At 38.4% G+C, this 24,117-nt stretch overlaps 1 protein-coding gene across 1 annotated transcript in view; it reads right to left on the bottom strand.

Annotated features, from left to right (window-relative positions):
• The window catches only part of CTR9 (CTR9 component of Paf1/RNA polymerase II complex), a 36,098-nt gene that overhangs the window by 6,000 nt on the left and 5,981 nt on the right, over positions 1 to 24,117 (bottom strand). Inside the window, exons 5-21 of the mRNA XM_077321808.1 lie at positions 23,041 to 23,130; positions 20,853 to 21,001; positions 19,750 to 19,857; positions 19,291 to 19,398; positions 18,949 to 19,185; positions 16,662 to 16,751; positions 16,429 to 16,557; positions 16,159 to 16,342; positions 15,183 to 15,271; positions 14,525 to 14,710; positions 12,460 to 12,547; positions 12,223 to 12,371; positions 6,581 to 6,697; positions 6,314 to 6,459; positions 4,147 to 4,218; positions 3,090 to 3,225; positions 2,322 to 2,468 (exon numbers count right to left, since the gene is read on the bottom strand). Of these exons, the coding sequence (XP_077177923.1) occupies positions 2,322 to 2,468; positions 3,090 to 3,225; positions 4,147 to 4,218; positions 6,314 to 6,459; positions 6,581 to 6,697; positions 12,223 to 12,371; positions 12,460 to 12,547; positions 14,525 to 14,710; positions 15,183 to 15,271; positions 16,159 to 16,342; positions 16,429 to 16,557; positions 16,662 to 16,751; positions 18,949 to 19,185; positions 19,291 to 19,398; positions 19,750 to 19,857; positions 20,853 to 21,001; positions 23,041 to 23,130 (2,225 nt within the window). The remainder of the gene's footprint in view (positions 1 to 2,321; positions 2,469 to 3,089; positions 3,226 to 4,146; positions 4,219 to 6,313; positions 6,460 to 6,580; positions 6,698 to 12,222; positions 12,372 to 12,459; positions 12,548 to 14,524; positions 14,711 to 15,182; positions 15,272 to 16,158; positions 16,343 to 16,428; positions 16,558 to 16,661; positions 16,752 to 18,948; positions 19,186 to 19,290; positions 19,399 to 19,749; positions 19,858 to 20,852; positions 21,002 to 23,040; positions 23,131 to 24,117) is intronic.

The following is a 24,117-nucleotide window of genomic DNA, read 5'->3' as shown; positions in this document are numbered from 1 at the left end:
ATCGTTGTGCTTTTATGCTTGCTAGATTAAACATCTTCCCCATAGCTGTTCTATCAGCTAGATATAGCAATATACCAATTAGGAACAGATTATGCAAATTTTGTCAATTAGAGCCTGACTCAGTGCCACATATTACTGCCCATAGCGTTTTATGCTCAGACAACGACTTATTGTTCCTATCACAGTGGACCTCTCTGGCCCTATGGACAGAATCATTAGACATTTGCTAGCTGATAGGTCCCCAGAAATAATGGAACTGGTGGCCGAATTCTTGGCCACTGTGATACAAAGGGACAGTCGGCTGGGCAAGAAACAGTTCTAGAACAGGGGCATCTAAACTTGGTTGAAATAGCTGATTGCTGGGCATTCTAGAGGAACCTATTGCTGGTTACTGCTTATTCTATTTCATGTTTGTTTTATTCAGATTATGCAATTATTATCAATTAATTATGAATTATCCCTATTTTGATGTTTTTATATGCCATTAAAGGTTTTTTTTGAATTTTTAAAAATATTTGGACCCAAGACACAGAACACTGGCAAACAGATTAATTTTAGAATCAGTTTAAGAAATCCCACCAGTAGATGCAGACACTAATCAAGATTTAGCCTCTGGTGACTATTGGGTCAACCTTCTGGGTTGCTTTGTGCTCCAGAGTCTCCTCCAAAAAGTTCCCAGGCCCCACGTCAAGGGAATTTGTCCTCCGGGGAAGGATCTCTCCACAGAGAAAGCCGGAGACCATCCTCCCTGGCTTTTTCCTCACTGGCTCAGAATGTTCTTGCAAGTGGAATAAGAGCCCCATAAGAGACTGAATAGGGCATGACCATCTGGCCCGTTGAATAACATTCCTGGCCATCCCTTGGACCCACAATCTGGCCAGTAGGTGGCCTGGATACCAGGTGTGGCTCCTTAAAGAGACCACACTGAGTTGATGGTACGGTGCCATGAGTGAAGCTCTGGTAGCAGCTGCTCCTTCCCAGGCTGTGGTTATCAGGGCTGAGGTGTGCTATCAGACCAGCTTAGCAGTGGGTATCTGCCCACCCTACTTCAGAGATGGTAGTAAGTGCACAGGATGATTCACAATACAGTCAGATGAAGATTTTTAGAAGGTAGACAGAATATCATGAGTAAAATGACTAAATTATGCATATTCTGAGTGACAGGCAGAAAGTATAATAAAAACGAGGTCAGAACACATAAGAACAAAGAGAATAGTGATGCTGAATTAAAATGGAAGAACCTGAAAGAAATGGTAATAGCATCAGAGTAACGTATGAAGAAAAAAATGATATGGGTAATACCTTTGATAAAACAAAGGAGAAAAGTTTTTAAAATATAGGATTTGGTTGATTATGCAGGGCTGCCCTTGAAGCTGCTTCAGAAACTCCAACTGGCCCAGAATGCAGTAGCCTGGGTCCTTACAAGGACTCAATGAGGAACACATGTTACACTTGGGCTATCCCAACGACAATAGCTCCAGATTGGAGACCAAATTAGGTTCAAGATTCAGACTCTTACTTTCAAGCCCCTAAACTGTCTGGGGCCCTCGTATCTATGAGAATGCCTTTTCCTCTACCCCCCCCCCCCCGACAATGTTACCATCAAGCAATCAAAATCTGCTCAGGGTCTCCAGCCCTAAAGAGATAAAACTGGCCTCAACTACGAGCAGAGCTTTCTTGACCCTGGCCCCAACCTGGTGGAACACTCTGCCCTGAGCTGTTCTGCCAGGTCTATAGTTGAAGCAAGGTATAAACATCAAGACACTGGCTGCCCTGCCTGAGAACCCATCCACCAACATAAGGCCCCTCCAAGTTCGGACCAATCTTAGAAGGGTGTGAATTATTATGAAGAGGTTTTATTGCTTTTAATGTTTTTTAATCTGCATGTCAGTTATTACTCACCTTGAGCCAATCATGAAAGGGCGGGATACAGATAAAAATGTATTATATTATTATTGCTTAAAAATCAGCATAAGGGTAAAGGAGAGGAATGACGATCAAGTTATAAAAACTATAAAAGATTTTGTTTAACAAAGAAATCCACCAAATCACACAGTCTCATGCTGTATTTAAGACACATTGACAGAATGTGTAATCTTTGTAACTTGGCAAAATCTTAGACTAAATTTCTTTTTAAGTGACCAACATTATAAATTTGTCTGTTCAGTGCCTAAAATTGATACTGATTATCATTAGACTTTATGCTGCTTAGTGAAATCTACTCCAGCATGCTAGTATTCCATTACTTCCTCACTAAATAAAGTCACATCTCACATTTGAGCAATTTGGGGAAAGACAAGCCCAAACATTTTATTCTGTACCCTGCCAGCTCCACCGCCACGTTTCTTCTCTTTTGATCCTTCAACTTCTCCAGTGAACATCAAAATATTCTTGGTCTTTTCCACATACTGTGCTCTCTGCTCTAAAAGCTTCTTTTGTTCTTCTATTTCTCTGAGGCGTTTTTCTTCCTGAAAAAGTAAAAGCAACTTAACGAATATGCTTCTTTCCCTGTACTGGATGCAGATATTCAAAGTACAAATTTAGCCAGACATATTTAGAATGTTGTACTAGAACTGGAGTGACCAGAGTTCAAATCCCCATTGCCATAAAACATGCCAGGCGAAAATGGGCTGGCCAGACTCTCTCATAGGACTGGTATGGGGATAAAGATAGAAGATGGGTTCTTTAAAAAAAAATCAACAACAGGAGAGATAAAAACTCACTAACATAAATGCTAGTCTATTTTCCTTAAAAACAGATCATTGTTGATAATCCAGACAAAGTTCTTTAAGATCTGGTTGTACATTAATAGCCTTAGAATGGACTGCTGCAAAACACTGAAATTAAGAGGAAAGCACAGAGCATGTTAACAAAGACCTAAGGAAGTCAGGTATTACCGGGCAGATCGCAATCTATGGGGAAACATTTGTACTCCTCCAAACTAACTATAAATTAAAAATGCAACCATTCCTTTCAAATCCATGCATGTAGATCCATACCACTCATCTCAGTATTGTAGCCTGGTGCCTAGTGTTAGGGGTGAAACATCAGCAGCCCAACCCTGGTATAGTAGCAAAAGAAATAAAGACCTGCTCTTTGAGTAACTTCTGGCGCAGCAGTTCTTTTTCTTGCTCTTGTTTTGCTCGAAGCTCTCGTTCTTCTTCATCCTGCTTGCGTGCCCGAGCCACATGATACTGAGCTTGGCTCAGCAGATCAGAACATTGCCTATATAACATTGAGTCAGAATTGCAGACCGAAGCAGAAACAAAATGATAAGTGTTCCAAATGACTGGAACCAAAAGATATAATATGCTCCTGAATAAAAGGTGTGTTAATACTCTTGGCTGAGATTCCAGGTTGTGAAAAGCAAGTCAGTAAAAACCATACATATAGCTAGGACTCCATTATCCTGTTTTTCTGGAGTGGTTTCCACTACTAAGAAGTCTGGCCACTTCTTGAATGTGGCAAGGATTCCTTGAGCAGTAGGAAGCCAAACAAGAATGCATGCTGCCTCCACACGTTTATCAGAGCTATTTCTTCAGATCTGTCAAATTTAAGTTTTATGCAACTGTTCAATTAGCCTGAATAAAAATGTTCAGTAATGAAAGCTGTTGAAAGAAACATTTGTTTGAAACTAAGTGAATGAGACAGGAAAAAAACCCTGAATATTCAAGGAGGCATTTAAGAAATTGTAATAAATAAACTTCGTAAATAAATAAAGGAAATGCAGCTCACCGAGCTAAACTCTGGAATTATATGAAGGGCTGCATAACAAAGAATGAAAAAACTAGAAGTTATTGCCACACACATTTATTAGCATTTCTGGAAAACTAGAAAGCAATTCATATGAATAACTACCATCTCTGATCTACCATCACAGTCTTCAATATGCATATCTGCTAGTGCATGACCACCTGGAACTGTGTGGTAATAATATTCAGGATCACCTGCTTGGGAGTCTGTTAGCCCCAAGTGATTCAACACAAAGAAGCATGGAGTCAGATGATGTCTGTGTGTACTCCACACTGCTACTCTGTTCCAAAGAAACTCAAATCCTACAGCATATATATATGCTACTGTACTTTACATCAATCAAGCCAATCTTTTAGCTTTTTACTACACAGGTTACAAGTGAATAGTGTTTACCTGGCTTCCGTTGCAGCAAGAGCCAAGTCAAATCTCATTTTATCTCCCACTTTACTTAGGTAACTAAAATATCTGGAAAATAAAGATAAGGATAATTCAGATACATTTCAATGACCAGGTCACTGCATTCCACTAAAAAAAAACATTCAAATCTCTATTTTATACAATGACCTCCTTGTCTTGTGTATGTGCGGGTTTGAGATCACCCTTTTCCACTGCCCTCCATACCACTTTCCAACCTTATTATAATGACCTCCACTGTGAAAGCCCGCTGACTTTTAGGGATCTGGATAGCACTGTGCACCCTTTTTGCAGAAGACGGATGCAGTGGCAGAGGGAAAGTCTTGCAGAAACTGTTAAACCACTGCTTGCCTGCTCTTTTATTTAATTTATATCCCGCCCTATCAATCAAATACTGATGTCCAAGAACAGAGATAAGATTAACAAGCCTTCCAACCCTATTAGCCCTGAGTGTAGGTCCAGCCAAGTTGACCCAAGGAGCGGTTAGCAATGCTATGATGAAAAATGGAGTGTGTGTGTGTCTTACTATCATTACAGTAATAGTGAAACCCTAAGTACGTTTATTCATTAGTGCTTAAGGCTACAGACTTAGACTCACTGGAATGATCTTCTGCTGAACTGTAATTGTTCTCCAACTGCAAACATTCATCAAGGAGTCATATAGGCCACGAATCAGCTATCCCTATGGCCTCTGGGCATTAATACAATTCCTCTTCCCTCCTAGTCCAATTCTAAGTCAGCCTCATGGATCATTGTAAACGCATTTGGAGGTCTCACATTTAATGCAAACACAGGTTCTGTTCTCAGAAATAAATAGCTGAGACTGCCTCTGATGGCCATGTAAAATGGCCTCTTGACTTACGAACAGGTGCATCCCTTTCAGCTACCGTTTTTTAAAAAGCAGACATTGTCATGATTGAGCTAACGTTGAAGGGAAGCTACAAGAGGGAGCTCTCTCTAAGGAGCTCTGAAAATCATGCCAACCCAACCATAAATGTGACATCTGCATTTGAATTAAGAATCATGAATGCAATAAAGCATATGCACACATCCCCAACCCAACAAAAGAAAAGTGACAGACAGGAATAGAAAAAAGTAAAAAGACAAAGAATATTCCTTACTCTTCAGTAATAATGTTTAAAGAAATGATGCCAAGGCTTGTCTTTGATTTCTTTTTTGATGTTTGAAGCTCAGAGGATATTGCTAGTTTGTTGTCTCTTTATGGTATGTGCCTCTACCTTTCCACCACAATCTTGTGTGGTTAAACAGTGGTATACAAAAATCATATGCACATTTTCTCAGAAATAAATCCTATTCTATTCAACAGAACACTGCCAATTAAGTTTGCATAGGACTGTAATTCTAAGGTACAAACCAATGCATTTCTATACTGAAGTTTTCTTTCACTTTGGTTATCAAACTGCAAAATTTTTGAAGCATCCACATAACTTCTTGTTTAAGTGTTCCAGTCATCCTTGGTAAGCTTCTCCCCAAATCTGGTTTTCTTAATGGAAATCACAAGCAACTGAAATGACTGGGTGAAAAGGCAGAAATTTGGCACAGATAATCAGGTTCCCACCCATAAAAACTGCAAAGAGCAGTAATACTATGAGAAAATAACTGGCAGTATATCCAATGAGACCATAAGTAAAAATAGAAGCTATGTTCTATTAAGCAAGCTCCCAATGAAATCGCAGTACAGATGTTGTCTAAGAACAGCTTGTTCCTGGGTCTGGAAGGCTTGCTTTCTTAAAACAGTTCTCCTTTGTGAGAAGAAATGAAGTAACTTTGAAAGCTAGAGCAAGACGATGTGATTTTGAAAGCCTGCTGAGAATTTCCACAACTGCAATTTTGCTGAATCCAACCAGCTCAGCTGCTTTACCATATATAACTCTCAATAATATCAACTGGAGGAAGCCATTACATCCACTTAGCTCACAGCTTCCTGTAAGTACTATTCAACATTTATTTGGAGGGAGGGGGAGATTCCCCCCATTATTGCTTTGTTCTCTATTTCAAGCACTCTATTGACAGAAATTACTAACAGCTACCTCCTATACAAACCTTGTAAGAGTTCCCACCCCAAATCCATAATGCAATTGCTTGCTTGAAACCTCGCCGAGATCGCTGTGGCACAGCCACTTACCGGTGAGCCAGCTCCAGTTCTTTGACGGCATTCAGCACTTCCTTCAGGTTACTTTTTTCATCTTTCAGGACAGAGGTCGCTAGCCTCTGAAGCACCAGGGCCACATTGAACATCAGGACTGTATCACTGGGGGCCACATGTCTGGCCTGAGGACACAGAAGACTCATTTTTAAAACAGGTGTCAGTCAGCACAGCTCCAGCAATACCAGATATACACAAGGGATGTTATAACACAGCCAGTGTGAACACCTTCACAGGTTTTTTTACCTTCAATAATGTTTGCTTGCACTCTTGTAATTTGCCACATTTGAAGAGAGCTCGAGCCAAATACAATAGAACTTCTGTGTTCTGGTGCTTATAGAATTTTCTGAGGCAGTTTTCATACTGCAAGCAAAGGAATCCAAATAAGAAGATTTAGGTGAATTCCTACACATTGCCATTGCCCTTAGCAACCAGTTTAACTAGACAGGAATAGTAAAGTCAGATTAGTTCTCTGTCCTAAAAATATGTTTGGTAAATTCAGTTCAGATAGTTGTTGCATCACCCCACTAAATCCGCAGCACAAGTGTCCTCAGAATTCTACAACTATTTATTTTGTTACCGTCAGATCCCCATTGACTTTTCCAATGAACACACCTGGCATACTAGCAACGCAGCAATGCAAAGCTCGTGATTATTCTTGTTGAAGCCAAGTTGATAGGCAATACACTGATAACACTCCAAGAGCCCCCATCCCCGACAGGCATAAACACACCCTATTCCCAAGGGAAAGGTGAGCTCCTCCGTTCTCATGAGAAGGACACCCACGTGAACATCACATCATTCATGCCAAGCAGACCAAGGCCAGGCTCATCCGATAACATCCCAAACCCCCCCTTCCAAGAGGAATGTTTCAGTAGACTACACAGTATAACAAACTTAGCAAAACAATAGAGAAGGTTACAAACAGTGAGACTTTATCAGGCTTGCTGAACGCAACGACCATACCTTTCAATAACCATATACTGAGAGACGGCAGCAACAGACTACAACTGACACCTCATCAAGACTTTACAAGTAACAATCCCAAATGACCATAGCAGAAGGTTGACAAGCAGGCAAGTCCTGACTGTTACAATAGGCACTTCAATTATTTGGTCTAATCAGATTAAAAGACCCTGTCCTAAACTACAGAGATTAAGGATGCTTTGCTACACTGCTAAAACTAGACAAATTTATCTAGCTCATATCCAATACAAATCTAGCACCCCTGATTAAAAATAAATATTTGTTGTTGTTAGGTGCGAAGCCGTGTCCGACCCATCGCAACCCCATGGACAATGATCCTCCAGGCCATCCTGTACTCTAACATTCCCCGGAGTCCATTTAAATTTGCACCGACTGCTTCAGTGACTCCATCCAGCCACCTCATTCTCTGTTGTCCCCTTCTTCTTTTGCCCTCAATCACTCCCAGCATTAGGCTCTTCTCCAAGGAGTCCTTCCTTCTCCTGAGGTAGCCAAACTATTTGAGTTTCATCTTCAGGATCTGGCCTTCTAAAGAACAGTCCAGACTGATCTCCTCTAGGACTGACCGGTTTGTTCGCCTTGCAGTCCAAGGGACTCGCAAGAGTCTTCTCCAGCACCAGAGTTCAAAAGCCTCAATTCTTTGACGCTCAGCTTTCCTTATGGTCCAACTTTCACAGCCAGGCTAGACTACCTCCAGGCTAGACTACTGTAATTCAGTCTATGCAGGGATTCCCTTGAAACTGCTCCAGAAGCTCCACCTGGAAAGCCTGGAGGCTGGAGGCCCCTGGGAAGGGAACACTCCGGCAAGGACAGCTCTCATGCGACAGGGATATGCAGCCTCTGAACCTCCCCAGGAGCAAGCGTCTTTTAATTTCTTTGCTGCAGTCCCCGTCTGCAGTGATCTTGGAGCCCAGGAAAATGAAATCTGTCACTATCTCCATTTCTTCCCCATCTATTTGCCAGGAATTGAGAGGGCCGGATGCCATGATCTTTGTTTTCTTGATGTTGAGTTTCAAGCCAACTTTTGCACTCTCCTCCTTCACCTGCAGCAATAGGCTCTTTAGTTCCTCTTCACTTTCTGCCATTAGAGTGGTATCATCTGCATATCTGAGGTTGTTGATATTTCTCCCTGCAATCTTGATCCCAATTTGTGACTCCTCTAATCCCGCTAAAAATAAATATTAAGATGCTAATAACAGATGTTCAATATTCTTAATTCAATCAGGCAATATTTTAAAACAAATCATACAAGATTTGAGGCAAAAAATATATAGGTCTGAAGATAAATGTACAATCAGTTGAGAATCCACTCCCCTAGGTAAAGTTTCTTGGTTGCATGCACATTTGTTATGTTGCTTTTGACTAATGGCCACCCTATGAAATAATGTCCTCCAAAGTATCCTATCATTAACAGTTTGCTAACATCTTGCAACAGAGGGCCGTCTTATACTGCCCATCTTATACTGTTTTCTCTTTTCCTGTTGCTGTCAACTTGGTTGTGTAGGGCTAAATTATTTAGTGGCAAACTCCCATGTTTGGGATAACACCTTCCTATTTTTCTATCTCCAAAAGTTAGATTGCTTTTTGAAGAGTCCGACTGACAGCTGGGCCTTTGTTCATTTGAACAGTGAAGGAATAACCTTCTCCTCCTATGAATGTACCATCTGTTTTAAGACTGTTTTAAACTACAAGTTTAAATTAATTAATATGATTTACCAAATACAGACACAGATATCAGTAGGTTAACATTTTATGCTGTTTTTAAAACATTTTATAACAGTTTTTAAGGAGATGGTCATCTGACAACAATGTTAATTCTGTGAATGTAGGTAGATTATCAGAGGAAGGCCAAGAAGTGACGAATCAGTGCTCTGCTCTTCCTTACTTTGGGGTCAGTTAGGGAGGAATTTTCCTTTAGTCCAGATTCACCAGGGATCTGGAAGGTTTTTTTTTGCCTTCCTTTGGACCTAGAGCAAGGGTCACTGGGAGAGTGGGGGAGAAGTCGTTATAAATTTCCTGTGTTGTGGAGGGAGAGGAACTAGATGAACCTTGAGATTCAGTAAGAGGAAAGGCTACAGGAAAACAAGTTACCCCCTTAAGAAGCTTGGGGAACGGAAATGTGACACAGTGGTTGAAATTCTTTTCCTCTTTTCCCTCCTTTCCGTAGCTATATAGGCAATATAACTAGTTAAGAAGTTAATCTGGGGTCTAAGATCTTCTAAGTAAGTTGAATTTGTATTATTAAATTTAATTTCGTAGTGTCTACCAGCCCAAAATTAAAGCCTAACTAAAAGGAGACACTTAATGGAATGGGTTTATATTATCATGTAAGTGTGGGGTTTTAGATTTCCTATGTTAGCTGAATTTGAATTATCTAATATATCTCTGTAGTGACTTTCAGCCTAAACTTAAAGCATAATTAAAAGGAGGTACCTAACTGAGGAGGTGTAAATGTAACTAACGAAGAATTTATTCTACTAACTAATGAAGACTCCATTTTATCATTTTTGGTATTAATAATGTACACTTATATAACTTAATAACCTTAACAACCCATATATATATATTTGTTTCTTTTCTTTCCGTACCACTAAGTAGGCTTGTATTTTTTCCTTTTTTCTTTTCCCTAGTGGAAATGTGGAGGGCTTTAAGACCACGTTATGATTGTTAAAATTGTTAAAAACTATGTAAACAAATGTTGAAATGATGGGAACAAAGTAGATTTCTTTTTAAATGTGGTGCAAACGTGAAAAAGTCTATAAGCTTTGGGTAAAAGTCCATAATATTGTAGCCAGTCTTATAATCTTAAATGAAGAGAAGAGGGTTTTCAAGAACAATGGGGCCCTTATCTGATTTACCTAAGAAAATAAGTTAAAAGGGGATTGAAACGGGGTATCAAGTGTATTAAACGAAGAGTATAATCTTTTTTTTTCTGTAGCAATAATGTAGACTACTTGCATTGTATTATCTTTAAATATTATAAAAGGGGATTGAAACAGGGAACTAAATGTATTAAATGAAGAGCGTAACGTTTTTTCTTTTTTTTTTGTACTAACAATGTAGATTGCCTGTATTTCACTATCTTTAATCCTGGAAAATAAAATAAAAATTTTATTAAAAAAAAAAGGAAAACAAGTTAATGGAAGGATATGTCCTTTGAACACACTAAAAATAAAATTATAACGGCTCATATCCAACAAATATTGTCTGCCAATGCAAGAATATGTCTGATTTCTTTCTTTATTTCGGGGGGGGGGGGGGGTCCTGTCAGAACCTTACACTGAAACTAGTAGTATTCCTGCAAGTCCCCCCTGAACCCTGTAGGGCAGTAGGAAAATCCATGTAAGTTCTTTGTGCGTTTTTAAAAAGGATTTTATTAACTTCCTACCATTATATTTATATACCGCCCCCCTGTGGCTCAGGGCAGTTTACACAGAACATAAGAGAACATAAGGGTAGAACAGTGTAATTCTGTCAATCAACAGTAATAACATAATGGTTTCCTAACATTCCAGAACTGGTGGCAACAACATTAAACTTATTTCTGACCCCAAAAGTTGGTTGGTTCAGGGTTCAGGTCAGGGGAGGTGTTCTGGGGGGGGCAACAGATGGTGTAGGTTCAGTTGACCTCAATCAAACACCTGGCAAAGGAGCTCCATTTCAAAGGCCCTGAAAAATTGTGTTAGCTCCGGCAGGGCCCTGATCCCTTTTGGGAGCTCATTCCACCAGGTGGGGGCCAGGAGAAGAGAAGGATCTGGCCCTGCTTGAGGTCAGACATGCCTCTTTGGGGCAAGAGATAATTAGCTAGTTAGAAGTGGCAGAGCGTAGAGCTCTTTGGGAGGTATAGACAGTGAGGCGGTCCCACAGGTACACTGGGCCTAGACTGTGTATGGTCTTAAAAGGTGATTACCAAAACCTTAAGCCTGATCTGGAATTCAGTTGGGAAGCAGTGCATTTGTTGGAGAACGGGCTGGATGTGGGACCTCCATGGTGTTCTTGTGAGGACTCTGGCCATGGCATTCTGGATCACTTACAGTTTCCAGGTTAAGGATAGGCCTACACAGAGTGAGCTACAAAAATCCAGACTAGAGGTGACCGTTGCATAGATCACTGTGGCTAAGTGTTCTGGAGCCAAATAGGGTGCTAGTAGTCTGGCTTGGCGCAGATGATAGAATGGCAGCTGTGCTACTCTTGTGATCAGTGCCTCCATAGAAAGGGAGGGGTCTAGAATGGGAAAGGGACCACGCCCAGGTTCCTCATGGCATGCGCTGCTGATAGTTGTCCAGGATGGGCAATTATGCTTCCTCTCTTGGACCCTTACTACCAAGCCATAGGACCTCTTGTCTTTGAAGGGCTGAGCTTCAGACAGCTCTGCTTTAGCCATCTCATCACTGCTTCTAGACATATGACTAAAGATTCTGGGGATTAGTCAGGGACATCCATCAGGAGGAAGAGATGGGTGTCATCTGCATATCGATGGCAACCTAGCCCGAACCTCTACACCAGCTGGGCAAGAGGGTGCATGAAGACGTTAAATAAGACTGGAGAGAGGACCGCTCCCTGTGGGACTCCACATGAGAGTTGGTAGCTGCTTGATTGCCTCTCTCAGACTGCTACCCTCTGTCCATTTGTTACCCCATATTTCTGGATCAGGTTGCAAAACTCTACGGAAATAAGAAATTCCATGGCTTTCAGGAAAAATCCTCCTGAAAGGAAAAATCTTAGACACAGCTATATTTAACAAAAAAGTCTTGTGTTTTCCCTCCCAAATAGCACATAACAATCTGCTATCATATTGCCAAGTTTAGAAAACCTTTCTTCAGGAAAATCCTTGTTGCTTTTGCAACTTTACTATGAATTTAGTTTTTATGACATGTTTCCAAGACATTGTTTTTAAGGATTACCATCTGTACAGCACTGATGTACTGTTTCTGTTCCACATAAATGTGTGCAAGATTGAGCCACACATCACTGATGTCTGCTGTTGCTTCTCTCACTTGGGCAAAAACATCACGAGCCTCACGGAAATATCCTTTGTGTGCCAGCACAGCACCTAAAAATGAGAAGCCAAAGAAGGGTCAGATGCATGCACTACCACACCATCAGCACAATCTAGAGGAAAATTTAGATCCAATAGTCACCTATGCCATTAGCAGCATACAAATTCTTTGGATCGTTCCTGAGTACTTGTTTGTAGATGGCAAGTGCACGGTCCTGATGGCGCTTTTCCTATAAAAATTATTTTTATTTATTTATACACACACATACAGAGAGATAGAACAAAGTAATAGGATAGAGAGGATACAAGAGAAGTGGGATTATGTAACATAATTATACATATCAAGGATAATTATATGTATTATAAATTTTAAGAGTATATAAAAGATAATATTTCTTCCCAACATCCTCTTCATTACAATTTTTAAGACAGTAGCTATAAAATACAATGCTTCTTTCTTCTGTTGGCATATTCAACAACTTTCAAGATCTATTTTGCAACTACATTATTAATTTCATCATTGCTACATATTCATATCCAATATTACATATTTTGCCATTTCTACAACTCATGATAACTGTTATTACATCAAAGTACAAAGCAAAGTCTATTATATATCATACTAAAAAATAAGATATTTTTGTTCAAAATCCACTTCAAAACTTGTTCTCATTCTGCTTCTGCATTGCAACACGTTTATATAATATTTAAATTTTTTGCATAATACATATTCCATCTCTCCTCAAATTTGATAATTGATCTGTTTCTCAAAGTTTGTTAATTTTGCCATTACAGCATAGTTGGCTAGTTTATTTTCCCATTCTTCTAAGCTTGAGCAGACATCTAATTTCCATTTTATGGTATAGATCATTCTAACCGTCACCATATATTTGTATACCATTTTTTTTGGTTGTTAGGCACTATACCTAATAGCATATTCTTTTTTTTCTACTTTCTCAATATTCTTTGGGGTTATATGCCATCAAAAAACAATTTGTACTAGTTTTCTCTTAATGCTGGGCTGGCAGTAAACTTAATTTCTTGTCCTCATAACAGTTCCCAACACTTGATACATAGGTATCTGCTCTCTAAAATTCTGTATCCATTTAATCATGCATTTTTCACTTGTTCTTTGTGTTTCTAACTGAAATAACAACTTATATATCCATTATAGTAAGTGGTCTTTTTGTTTTATAAACAGCTGTTTGAACGCAGTCATCTCTCTCAGACACCACCTTCCATGCTGATAATCTTTAGTCTTGAAATTGATTGATAATATAGTAACCTCTGAATGTTGATTCCATCATCTCTAATATCTTGTCAGGACTTCATTTTGTTCTGCATTTATCATATTGTCATATGTTAATAAACCACTTTTATTTCTCGTGCTTTTATCATAATAAGCTTCTATTAGGGACATGAGGGAAAAACCTGGAGGGCTCAATAAATACTGGCACCTAAACCATATTCTCAAAAGGCCATATCTAATTATATGACTCCCTTCTTGTGCTATGATCATTTAAACTGATTTTTTAATTAATAAATAATTGTGTAAGCTTTCATCTAGGTCTGCTGATTCGTTTTACTATTCTGACCTATGGCAACCCTATAAATTAATATCCTCCCAAATGTCCTATCATTAACAGCCTAGCGTAGGTTTTACAAAACTGATGGCCATCGTTGCCTTGATGGAATCAATCCATTTCATGTTGTGCCTTCTTATTTTCCTGTTGCCTTCAACTTTTCCTACCATTATTGTCTTTTCCATTGATTCCTGCCTTCTTATGATATGATAAGGTTACAATAGCCTCAATTTAGTCATTTAGCTTCCAAGGACAGTTCAGAAATCATTTGATCTAGAACCCACTTATATATGTTTTTGATGGTCCATGGTATCCATCAAAACTCTCCGCCAACATTTCAAGTTAATAAACTTTCTTCCTGTCAGCTTTCTTCATTGTACGACATTCACAACTAGTGAGGGGAAATACTATGACATGAATTATCTTGATCTTGGATGCCAATGACACATCCTTACATTTAAGGATCTTTTCTAGCTCATTCATAGCTGTTCTCCCCAGACTCAATTATTATGGAATACTTGTTGGTTGTATGCATTCATCTAGTCTGCATTGTTCTTAGTTGCAATCAGACATGAGGTTGCATGAGAAAAGCAGGATACAAATAAAATAAATGAAATATGTTACCTTCTCTCTATCTCTGGTGGGTTGGTGCAAAGTCTGTAACCAAACATTACCCAGAGCCAACATAGAGTATGTGTCATTCTGCGTGGATGGCTGCTTCAATATTCTTTCAAATTTCTTCTGTCCTGGACCCCACTCTTGTTTAGCCAAATGAAGGTTACCAATTAAGGACCAAGCATCTGGATGATCCTAGATCACGTTAAAAGTGAGATAGATAAGTAAGTTTAGATCTGTTTATGTTGAATATGTGCATACTTATAATCTTCTCAACACAACTCTGCTCAGTCCCAGCATAAGCAACAATTCAAAAGATTTTTTAACAAATTAGGAATACTTTAAAGGGATCATTCTATTTGTTCACTACTGACAATTCTCTTAAAGGTTTACAGAACATTCAGATAACTGTTGCTCAGATTCTGGCAACTCTCTTCTGAACAGATGTCTCAGGCAGCTGTCAAAAATGTCCTCCCGAGTACCTCCCACTGATCACACAGAAAAGTAATACATCATTTCTAGTACAAGGTGAAGTTTGATGAAATACTGACTAGAAATTCAATTATATGAGGTATCAATGTAAAGATCTGAAAGGTCCTCACAGGTGTCTTTAGGAACTTGACAAAGCGTAACACTGACTATTGAACACATGCAAATTCTTACTAACCTGGTTGATTTGAAGTGCTTCCTTAAACCAATCAGAAGCTTCATAAAAGTTCCCCTTATCTCGTGCCATTGCTCCTAAACGCAGATAGCCTGAATACAAAAAAATAACTAGGATAACCAAAGGCACTACTTGTTAAACTAGCATGCCACTAAATGCAGAATGAGGCATGTCTACAATACAGCTGTCATGAACTGACTGGGGATGTCAGGGTACAGTGGGTTAATATTGCAAGTGTAGTGGACTGCCACTGATGGCCTGTTAAAAGTTGTTGTGGATTTGAGGAGTAAAAGCAGAGAAAGAGCTTGATGGGACCAATATTTACACCAGCCACCGACATATCTTTCTTAATTGACATGGGAACAATACAAACTCACACTGCTGTACTGGCTTGATGTAATATTATGTTATAGTTCTATCCATGAAAGCTCCTTCAATGAAACAGAAATGAAATGCAAAAGAGGACTGCTTTGCCCAGCATGCCTTGTGAAACGGGCATTACAGATAGCTGCATCTTTTTTCCAATTTTTCCAATGCATTCTGTGATATGAACTGTAGTCAAAAATTGCCATTCCACACATCTTGAATAAATACAACCTTGCCTTAAAAATCATTTCATTCATTCTAAAAGAAACTTTTCTTTTTGACCTGAGCCTTCACTATATCTACAGGAGGTTTATAAAGCTAATTTATTAGTTTGTTATACAGCCAATGGCCAATTATGCCTGTATGTTTTTAATTATACCAGTAAAAGAGGTCACATTTCAGTGGTGTCCTAGGTGGATGAACAGCAGAGAAAGTGACTTCTGATGAGGACACTAACTCCACATATTGCAAAGCCAAAATATTGTGCACAAATTGAAAGTTAGGCAAGAGAACAAACATGCTTAAAATGTATGCATACACTCTTCATACAAAAATGACCATGTGAAAATCATTAAAATGAAAACGAGAAGCAAATGGCACCAAAGTTTCTTACAGTCCACATAATTAGGATGTTCTCTAAGGATGTTCTTGTACAATTTTTCTGCTTCATGGAATTCACACATTGCTTCATACAATCTGGCAAGGTTGTAGGAGGTAGTGACTGAGATGGCATTGTAGTAATGCTCATCATGCTCAGCTTCTGCTTTAGCACGATCCAAAGATGCCAAGAAGTATTTCTAAAGGGAAAAAAATTGGAAGGAATATAAGAATATGTTTTTAAGAACACAACATTTGTATGAGTTGCTCAGCAGCGATGTCATACCTTTGCTTCCCCTAAATTTCCAAGTCTAAAGTGAAGAGCACCCACGTTGTTCAAAATCTCAGGAGGGACATCAGCTTGTACCTTCTCCTGAAGGATTCGTGTTGCTGTACCATAAGCAGAGAGAGCACCCTGAGAAATGTATAGAGAAATGTGGAAGAGAGTGGAGAGGTTAGAGGTTCAACTCTAATAATTATGTAGTTTAAGAGAATATACTTTATGTATCATATCTCTACCTGTATGTCTGTCTGCTCTAAGATTTGTGCAAGTTCAATCCATGCTTCTACATCATCTGGGTACTGCTCTGTGACCTTCTTCAAATGCCCCTGTAAAAAAAATCTGTTATTTATGTATGACATGAACGCTTAAATAGTCCAAAGACCTAACATTTCTCAACAAAATAGGATTTGGTATTACTAATTATCTACATTTTACTTCATTCAAAAAAAGATTACATGATACAGAATGTAGAAAAGAAAAAGACACTACAACTTTCACTTACAGAACTATGAATATTAAGCTGACATGTCAGAATATGCCTCAGTCCTATTGTTTTTTCTTCCCCAGTTCATATTTCTATCCCTTACATATACCTCATACAAATCAACCCATATTCCATTACTTTATTTAACTACTCAGTAAGATCCAGTAAGGATTCTTTCTTCCATCTTGATACATATAAGATCCTGGCGGCTGTTCTTATATATTAAACAATACTCTATATATATATATATATTAATATTGTTTAGCATTATATTTAACAACACAGCAAATCTAATTTTCAGTCTCTTTTGCATTTCATCATGAATCATAATCCAATATTTCTGTGCTCTGACAAGTCCATCACATATGATAGAATGATGCATTTATCCTTATCAATGGTTCCTCTATACATTTGTGAAACAGCCTGGGGCGTGGAACGTGTCTGGCTGTCCGAGTTGGAATCAGGGTGCAGCCAGCAATCTCCCAGTTTGGTAGCTGTTGTACTTGTTGTAATAGGTTGCCAACTTTGGGTACTATTGTTTTGCTCTGGTTTGCTGGCCCTCTTTTGCACTTATGGAGCTAGTTTATTGTTTTTCTTTGAAATAAGTATTCAAAAACATTTAATCTACTGGTGCCTCAATTAATGTAAATTTACCAGTAACTGCTGCATTTTCCACCCTTGGCTTATATGAGAGTCAATAGGTTTGCCCAGATTCTGTGGTAGAATTAGGTGCCTCAGCTTATATGCGGGTTGGCTTATATGCGAGTATATACGGTAATTGTTTTCTGATGTACTAACATTGAATGCTAAAGATATGAAATCATCTTAATGAGATGATAAATTGCTGAGCATCAGAACAGGCAAAATATTTGCCAACATCATGATTTTCTATAGTACACAGTATCTTAAACTTTGCATCTTGAGGAATAAGGACATAAACAGGCATTCCAAAAACTGCAGTACAAAGTATGCAATGTTTTCTATGTGAAGACAGCTTTGGTTAATCATTTGTTGTCATATAGAACTTAACTTACTATTATTAAAACAACACAAGAGTGCAAGCATGTCTTGTCAATGCTGGGAAGTCAGGTTGAATTTTAAAAAAATGAATATATATTTTCCAGATTATTCATATTAAATATGAGACACTGATTGAAGGTGGAAACATTTAATTTACATGAAAGAGGCAATTTGCATGAAAACAGCTCACATGCCAAACTTTACTGTAGTCATTATATGATCCCACTCTAAGATTTGTGTGGATCCCCCCATAATTTGGAGGCCTCCCAAATTAAATTTGAGATAGAAGTTTAACTCTAACAGACATCAGTTATCTACCCAAAAAACACACGCTGAAACAATTCTCAGTTAACTAGTTAAACTCCTATTTCAAATTTAATTTCGGAGGTTCCCAAATCTTTTACAAATAGTCCCAACTAAAAATTAAGTGCTGTCAAGAGAGAAGCCATCTTTTGAGGAAAGTTCCACTTAACTTGTGTGTGTGTGTGTGTGTGTGTGTGTGTGTGTGTGTGTGTATGCACGTATGCATGCTCTACAGCAGCAGGTATCATCCACTCCCTCCTAGCCATGGTTAGTTTGTCAAAGTCAGTTCTCATGACTAGTTAGCTCATGAGTTGCAGCTGAATGGAGAGGGGAGGAGGGAGAAAGACTTACCTTCCTCCATCCCTGTTACTTGTTATGTCATACATGTGTATGAAGTTCTGCTGCTTGCTATGGGGTGAACTTACTAGAATTCTAAGAAGTCTGAGTCTCCATTGTTTAGTCCTTATTCAGTACATGTACCTAGAGTGTTAGCATCTTTGTTTCCCCCTGTATATTTGAACCTACCAATGAAACTATATTGCTTTAAAATTTTTCTTTAAATTCTTCCTCGTTAAAGCCTTATTTTACTTTATGTTGTGGAGTGGGAGTCAGCAAATCTCTCAGATCAAGGCAGGTCAGCCTTGACAGGCATTATCATATATTGAATACAATGACTCAGCAATGCAAATCTAAAAAGGTGTTTGTAAAGACTGTACCTTTGCAATGTCTCGTTTGTCTTGATCTTCTGAAGCCGCATAGAGAGATCCAAGAATTTTCATTGTCTCGTAATTGTTAGGGTAGGCTTTCAAAACTTTTTCAAAACATTGTGATGCATTCTCTTTGTCTCCCCGGTAAATGTACATTTGACCAAGTCCAAAAAATGGTAGCACAAAAGAGGAAGAAGCAAACTGAGTGGCTTGATAGTAGTACTGAAAAGCCTGATCATAATCTTCCTAATCATAGGGGGGGGCAAAATTAGAATATACGACAAACATGAAAACTCACATTGAAAATAAAAATACCAACTTTCCAAAGGAAGAAAAACAAAAACACCATACCTGAACATGAAAAGATCTGGCTAACTGATAGCAACTTTCTGCCTGCATTGCTTCGACTTCAGTATTATGAAAAGCATGGAGAGCCAAGTGTTGGACTTTACCATAATCCTGCATAAAGAAGATGACATCACAAGCAATGTCTTATGATAAACCTTCAAGATCATATGCTACTTTCTCCATACAAATATGGAAAACACGCCTGAAGAAAATGTGTCTGTGGGGAAGCCAACAGTACGGCTGCAAGTGAAAACAGATCCTGATCAAAATTTAAATGGGTTTTTAAACTTATTAGAAATACAGCAATGTCCTTCACAGTAAACATGCTCCTGAAATGTATATGCACTTTGCACCCCATCAGTGTTCTTAAGAATATCCCAATGTAAAGCCTGATTTGTTAAGAAACATTTGAAGATGTTCAGCTACTGATATAACTCACCTTTTTGAGGTGATATACCTTACCTTTTTGAAGAAGAAATGATTTGCCAAGTGGTTTAACACCATTGGGTTACTAGGATCAATTGTGTACGCTCTGGAGAGCAGCTGAACACCATTCTTGATGGAATCAGCCTGAAACAGTGATAGGTGTTTTTTTTACTTAAATTTCAATTTGTAGAATTCAATGTTTCTTTACTATAGTATTTCTAGAATTAATCTTTTTTTTTTAATCAAGTGGTTTCTCAAACAAGGTGCTCCACTGAGCTTCCCATTCCATTCATCCAGGTAACAACCATTACCCCAGCCTAGGTTCCTAATGGTGAAAAGGAGAAATAAAGGCCTGAATTACAGATGTGTCCTGGGAATGAGTGAGATTAGGAATATAGATGATTGAGGATGTAAAATATGTAAAAACTACAAAACTAGCTATGAGAACTCACAAAAGGAATTTATGTTGACAGAACTAAGGACAGCAGCACAAGAATCAATCATTTTCCTAGGCCTTTTAAGCACATTTCCCAAAAAAATGAATCCATAAGTCTCAACCTAAAAAAATCATACTATGTATCAATTAGAATATACCGCCTGAAGTTATGATGAATACACTTAAGGGGTTCAGAAGCCAAGCATCACAGAAGTCCTATGAATAGTATATAAGCTAAAAGACACAATGTTAGTACCAGTATGACACATTGAGGCCATGAAGATTAATGACTTCCAAGTGAAGGGCTAGAACTACAAACAAAGAAAAATTCTATCAAGAGAACTCCAAAGGAGGGGAAATCTTGACTTAAAGGTCTTTTGTTACTTACAGAAAGACTTCTTTTTCCATAAAAGGGAAAAACCTAAATATGTAAGATATGTTTTTTTTTTTGGGGGGGGGGGAAGAACTGTACATCAGACAGAAATCACTGGTAACCTGGATACAGCCATACACTCAACTACCCACGGTCCATTTTAAGAAGGATCTCTTTTAGGGATCATATATTCTCAAGATTTCAGAAAACATTTGTAAAACAGGAAACCGCAGGATGTTGTATCTCAATAGGCTTAATTTCTGACTGGTGTACATTTCATGACCATGTAGGACATTTATTTCTACTACATTGTCAATGAAGCAAACTTACCTCTTTGTTATTGAGTTCCAGAACAGCCAATCCAACTAAAGCTCCCACACATTTGGAATTGAGCTCCAGTGCCCTGCTGAATGCCAAGCGAGCTTTTTCCAGTTTGTTCAGCTTTACAAAGCAGTGGCCCATGCCCAGCCGAACCTCAGCTAAAAAGGGGGGGGGGTGCAGAACAAAATATGCAAGACTTAGATCTTTTCACATTTATTCTCCCTCCTTAAAAGTAATATGGTTTCGTACTTCATTATTCTTGCTGCTGAACTGAGCTTCACTGAGGTCCATCACTTCATTTGAGAATAATCTCCAGTTCATTACTGAGGATCCATTCCTGGAGATATCTGAATTTAATTTTAAATGCAATTGCCTTTGGTTAAAGATTGTGAAACAATATCCCTGAAGTGGATTGAAAAGTTATTTGCAATTGCTAAGGTTAACCAGTTTGCATTATTTTGTAACATTGTGCATAAGCCCAGCTGCGATGATAGTTATGCTTGCGAACTGTAACACAGTATCTTTATTCTGTAAGCAAGCAAGCAAGTAAAGCAAGTATGTGATCTTGTTTGGTCTGAACTGACTGAGAACAAAGTTAAGCTCTCTGCACCTGGATGTGTCCAGGATATTTCTGTTAACTGTGAGAAATGTTTTAGAACCATCTATTTAGTGATGTTCCTGTGAGGTAGCTCTGATGTATGTACTTGTCAAATGATGCTTTGCAGAGGTGTGATTAGTATCCTATATCAGTGCATGTATGTTTACAGTCAATGGTATCCTGACCTTCATGCTATATCTTCAATAAACTCTTCTATATGCCTATGGAGTAACAAGAGCAGTTATTGGACTATATAAGCTGAGGATGCAAGGTGAACCTGACAACTCAGAAATTATCCAAATCTCCTCAAAATGCTGTAACAGCCAATAGCATAGCTAGTTTTCTTAATGCGATAAAGAGTAAGAGTGCTATGTTGTTTCAAATTATAACTGTTGTGTTCATAAATGATATACTGCTGTCACTACCTGTCACTGGGGTTGAACAACAGAGAAGAAATGTCACTATCTCACTTGCAAGTGAACTTCTGGTTGCAGCCAACTAGATACTACAAAAGAACAGAGGGTGCTGAACTACTGTTCTTACTCAAAGTATAAGGTCAGTTCTTTTGCACAAGAGTTTCAGTTCTACAAACCAGAATAAGTGAAGCCAATTTCAACACAATTTATTCAATTCAAAAAACATGGACATTTGTAGCAAGGAGGAGAGAAATGAAACAAAGGTAAAAATAGAAGGTCTAGGAGCAGGCAGTAATAGGCAATGGAGAAGCAAGTAACTGAGTAAAATGCTCAAGCTTTGACTCCGACAACTAGGTACCCTCCTGAGTCACTAAGATTTCAATGGCAACCATCAACATGTTTTCAGATTTTTTTCTTAAAAACCCGGACTTAGAGAATATTACCCTTGAAAGATAGCAGACTACAAAGTTCTGGTTAGAACTCTAGGAACTTTCTATAAACAAGTATTAATTTGCTTAAAACCAAGGTACTTACAAGTGTTTTTAATGCTTCTACAAGAACTAAAATTAAAGGAAAAATGGTTTCTATTGCCAGCAAGGACTTCCAAGGTAAACACTACAATATAAAATATCTCCTCAAGATACAGTTTCTGCATAAAATACAGAAAGAAAGTGCCTTTTACATGTGGGGGCCATAGTTCAGTGGCAGAGCACATGTTATATGTGCAGAAGGTCCCACAATGCAGTGCTACTGAAAGCAATCTTGACCTACCAGTGAAGAGCATGGCCTAAAGGTCTGCCCAAGTACTCTAGCTAACTTTTTGTTCTGTTGCCAAATATGCATATTTCCAATCCTTTTTCCAACAGATGTTCATTCAATAAAGTATTTTATTATTTCTTTTTTACTACAGTGGTACTAAACTGACTTTACTAATATGTCAGTTTTGCTGTAGCAATTACAGCTCTGCTAGCATCACAGGAACAATATGGCAACAGATACCATTTAAAAGGTTATCAAGCAGCTCACAGATGACTAATTTGCCTTGGGAGAAAATATACTAAGAGTAGGGGTATAAATGTTTTAAAATCAATCACAAATTCAGACAACTTGGATTCAGGGCAAATGTGTTCAATTTTAATGAGCCAAAATCATCTTTAATTAAACTGAAATATCTGTTTCTTACCAGGGCAGCCAGGGTTGGTTCTTAGTGCCTTTTTGTAGTAGGCAAGAGCTCCTCTGTAATCTTTCTTATTGAATGAAATGCATGCTTTACCTATTAAATACAAACAGAACTTTCAGAACTCAGGAATCTTTATTGGCACAAATACAAACAGACTTGGATAAAGAACTACTGAAATTTGTCTTGGGAGATCATTTCAACAACAATTCATGCTTCTAGTGAAACCATGTTGGGAAGCATGCAATTATAAAGAAATGATGTTAAGTAGCAATCTTGCCCAGAAAGAAAGATACAAGTCTAAGTTTCTTTACTCAGAAGAAAGCATATTTTGCATGAAGGAGACTTGCATCCAAGCAGTCATATCTAAGGTCCAAATATTTAACATACAATTATTTTTTCCATGGCAAAAGCAATGTTCTTTGGATAAATTTAAAACTTAGTACAATGCTAAACAACTAATATAAAATGTTTAAAACCAATTATATTCATTATAACAATCACTTGACTGTTTCTGACCAAGCCCTGCAGAGAAATGGGTGTTCAAAAAGGGACTCCTACTTTTATTAACAGAGCAGAGCAAAGGAGGCAGAGATATATGATCCTGTTTTTGCAAAGACATTTTTGCCATTCCTCACACACACACACACACACACACACACACACACACACACACACACACACACACACACACACACACACTCCTTTACTCCCCAGACTATCTAGAAACGTTTGCAGGGAGAGAAGAGATTTCAGATGTACATAGTTATTTGTAACATCATAAAATACAGCCAAGAATGATTGTGAATCTGAGGACACATTTTGCAGTTGATCACACCCTTTGGAGAGCTCTTCCAATCAACATTTAATATATGGGTTACTATTGCACTGCAGTATCTTTGGGGAAACAGAGGGCCGAATTCTCTCCTTACTCCTAGAGTTCTGTTCCTTGGACTTCTGCCATAATTCAACAGAAGCCCACTGGAATGAAACCCTGAGAATAAAAACAAACAAATCTGAGATAGAGCAAGGGGGAACTTGCTGATCCTTAGCTGCACCAGCAGATCCAGAAATGTGAATGAG

Source organism: Paroedura picta, chromosome 2, assembly GCF_049243985.1.
Source record: "Paroedura picta isolate Pp20150507F chromosome 2, Ppicta_v3.0, whole genome shotgun sequence".
NCBI classification, from domain to species: Eukaryota; Metazoa; Chordata; class Lepidosauria; order Squamata; family Gekkonidae; genus Paroedura; species Paroedura picta.
The sequence above is the reverse complement of the archived record's forward strand: the minus strand, read 5'-3'. Positions and strand labels throughout refer to the sequence as shown.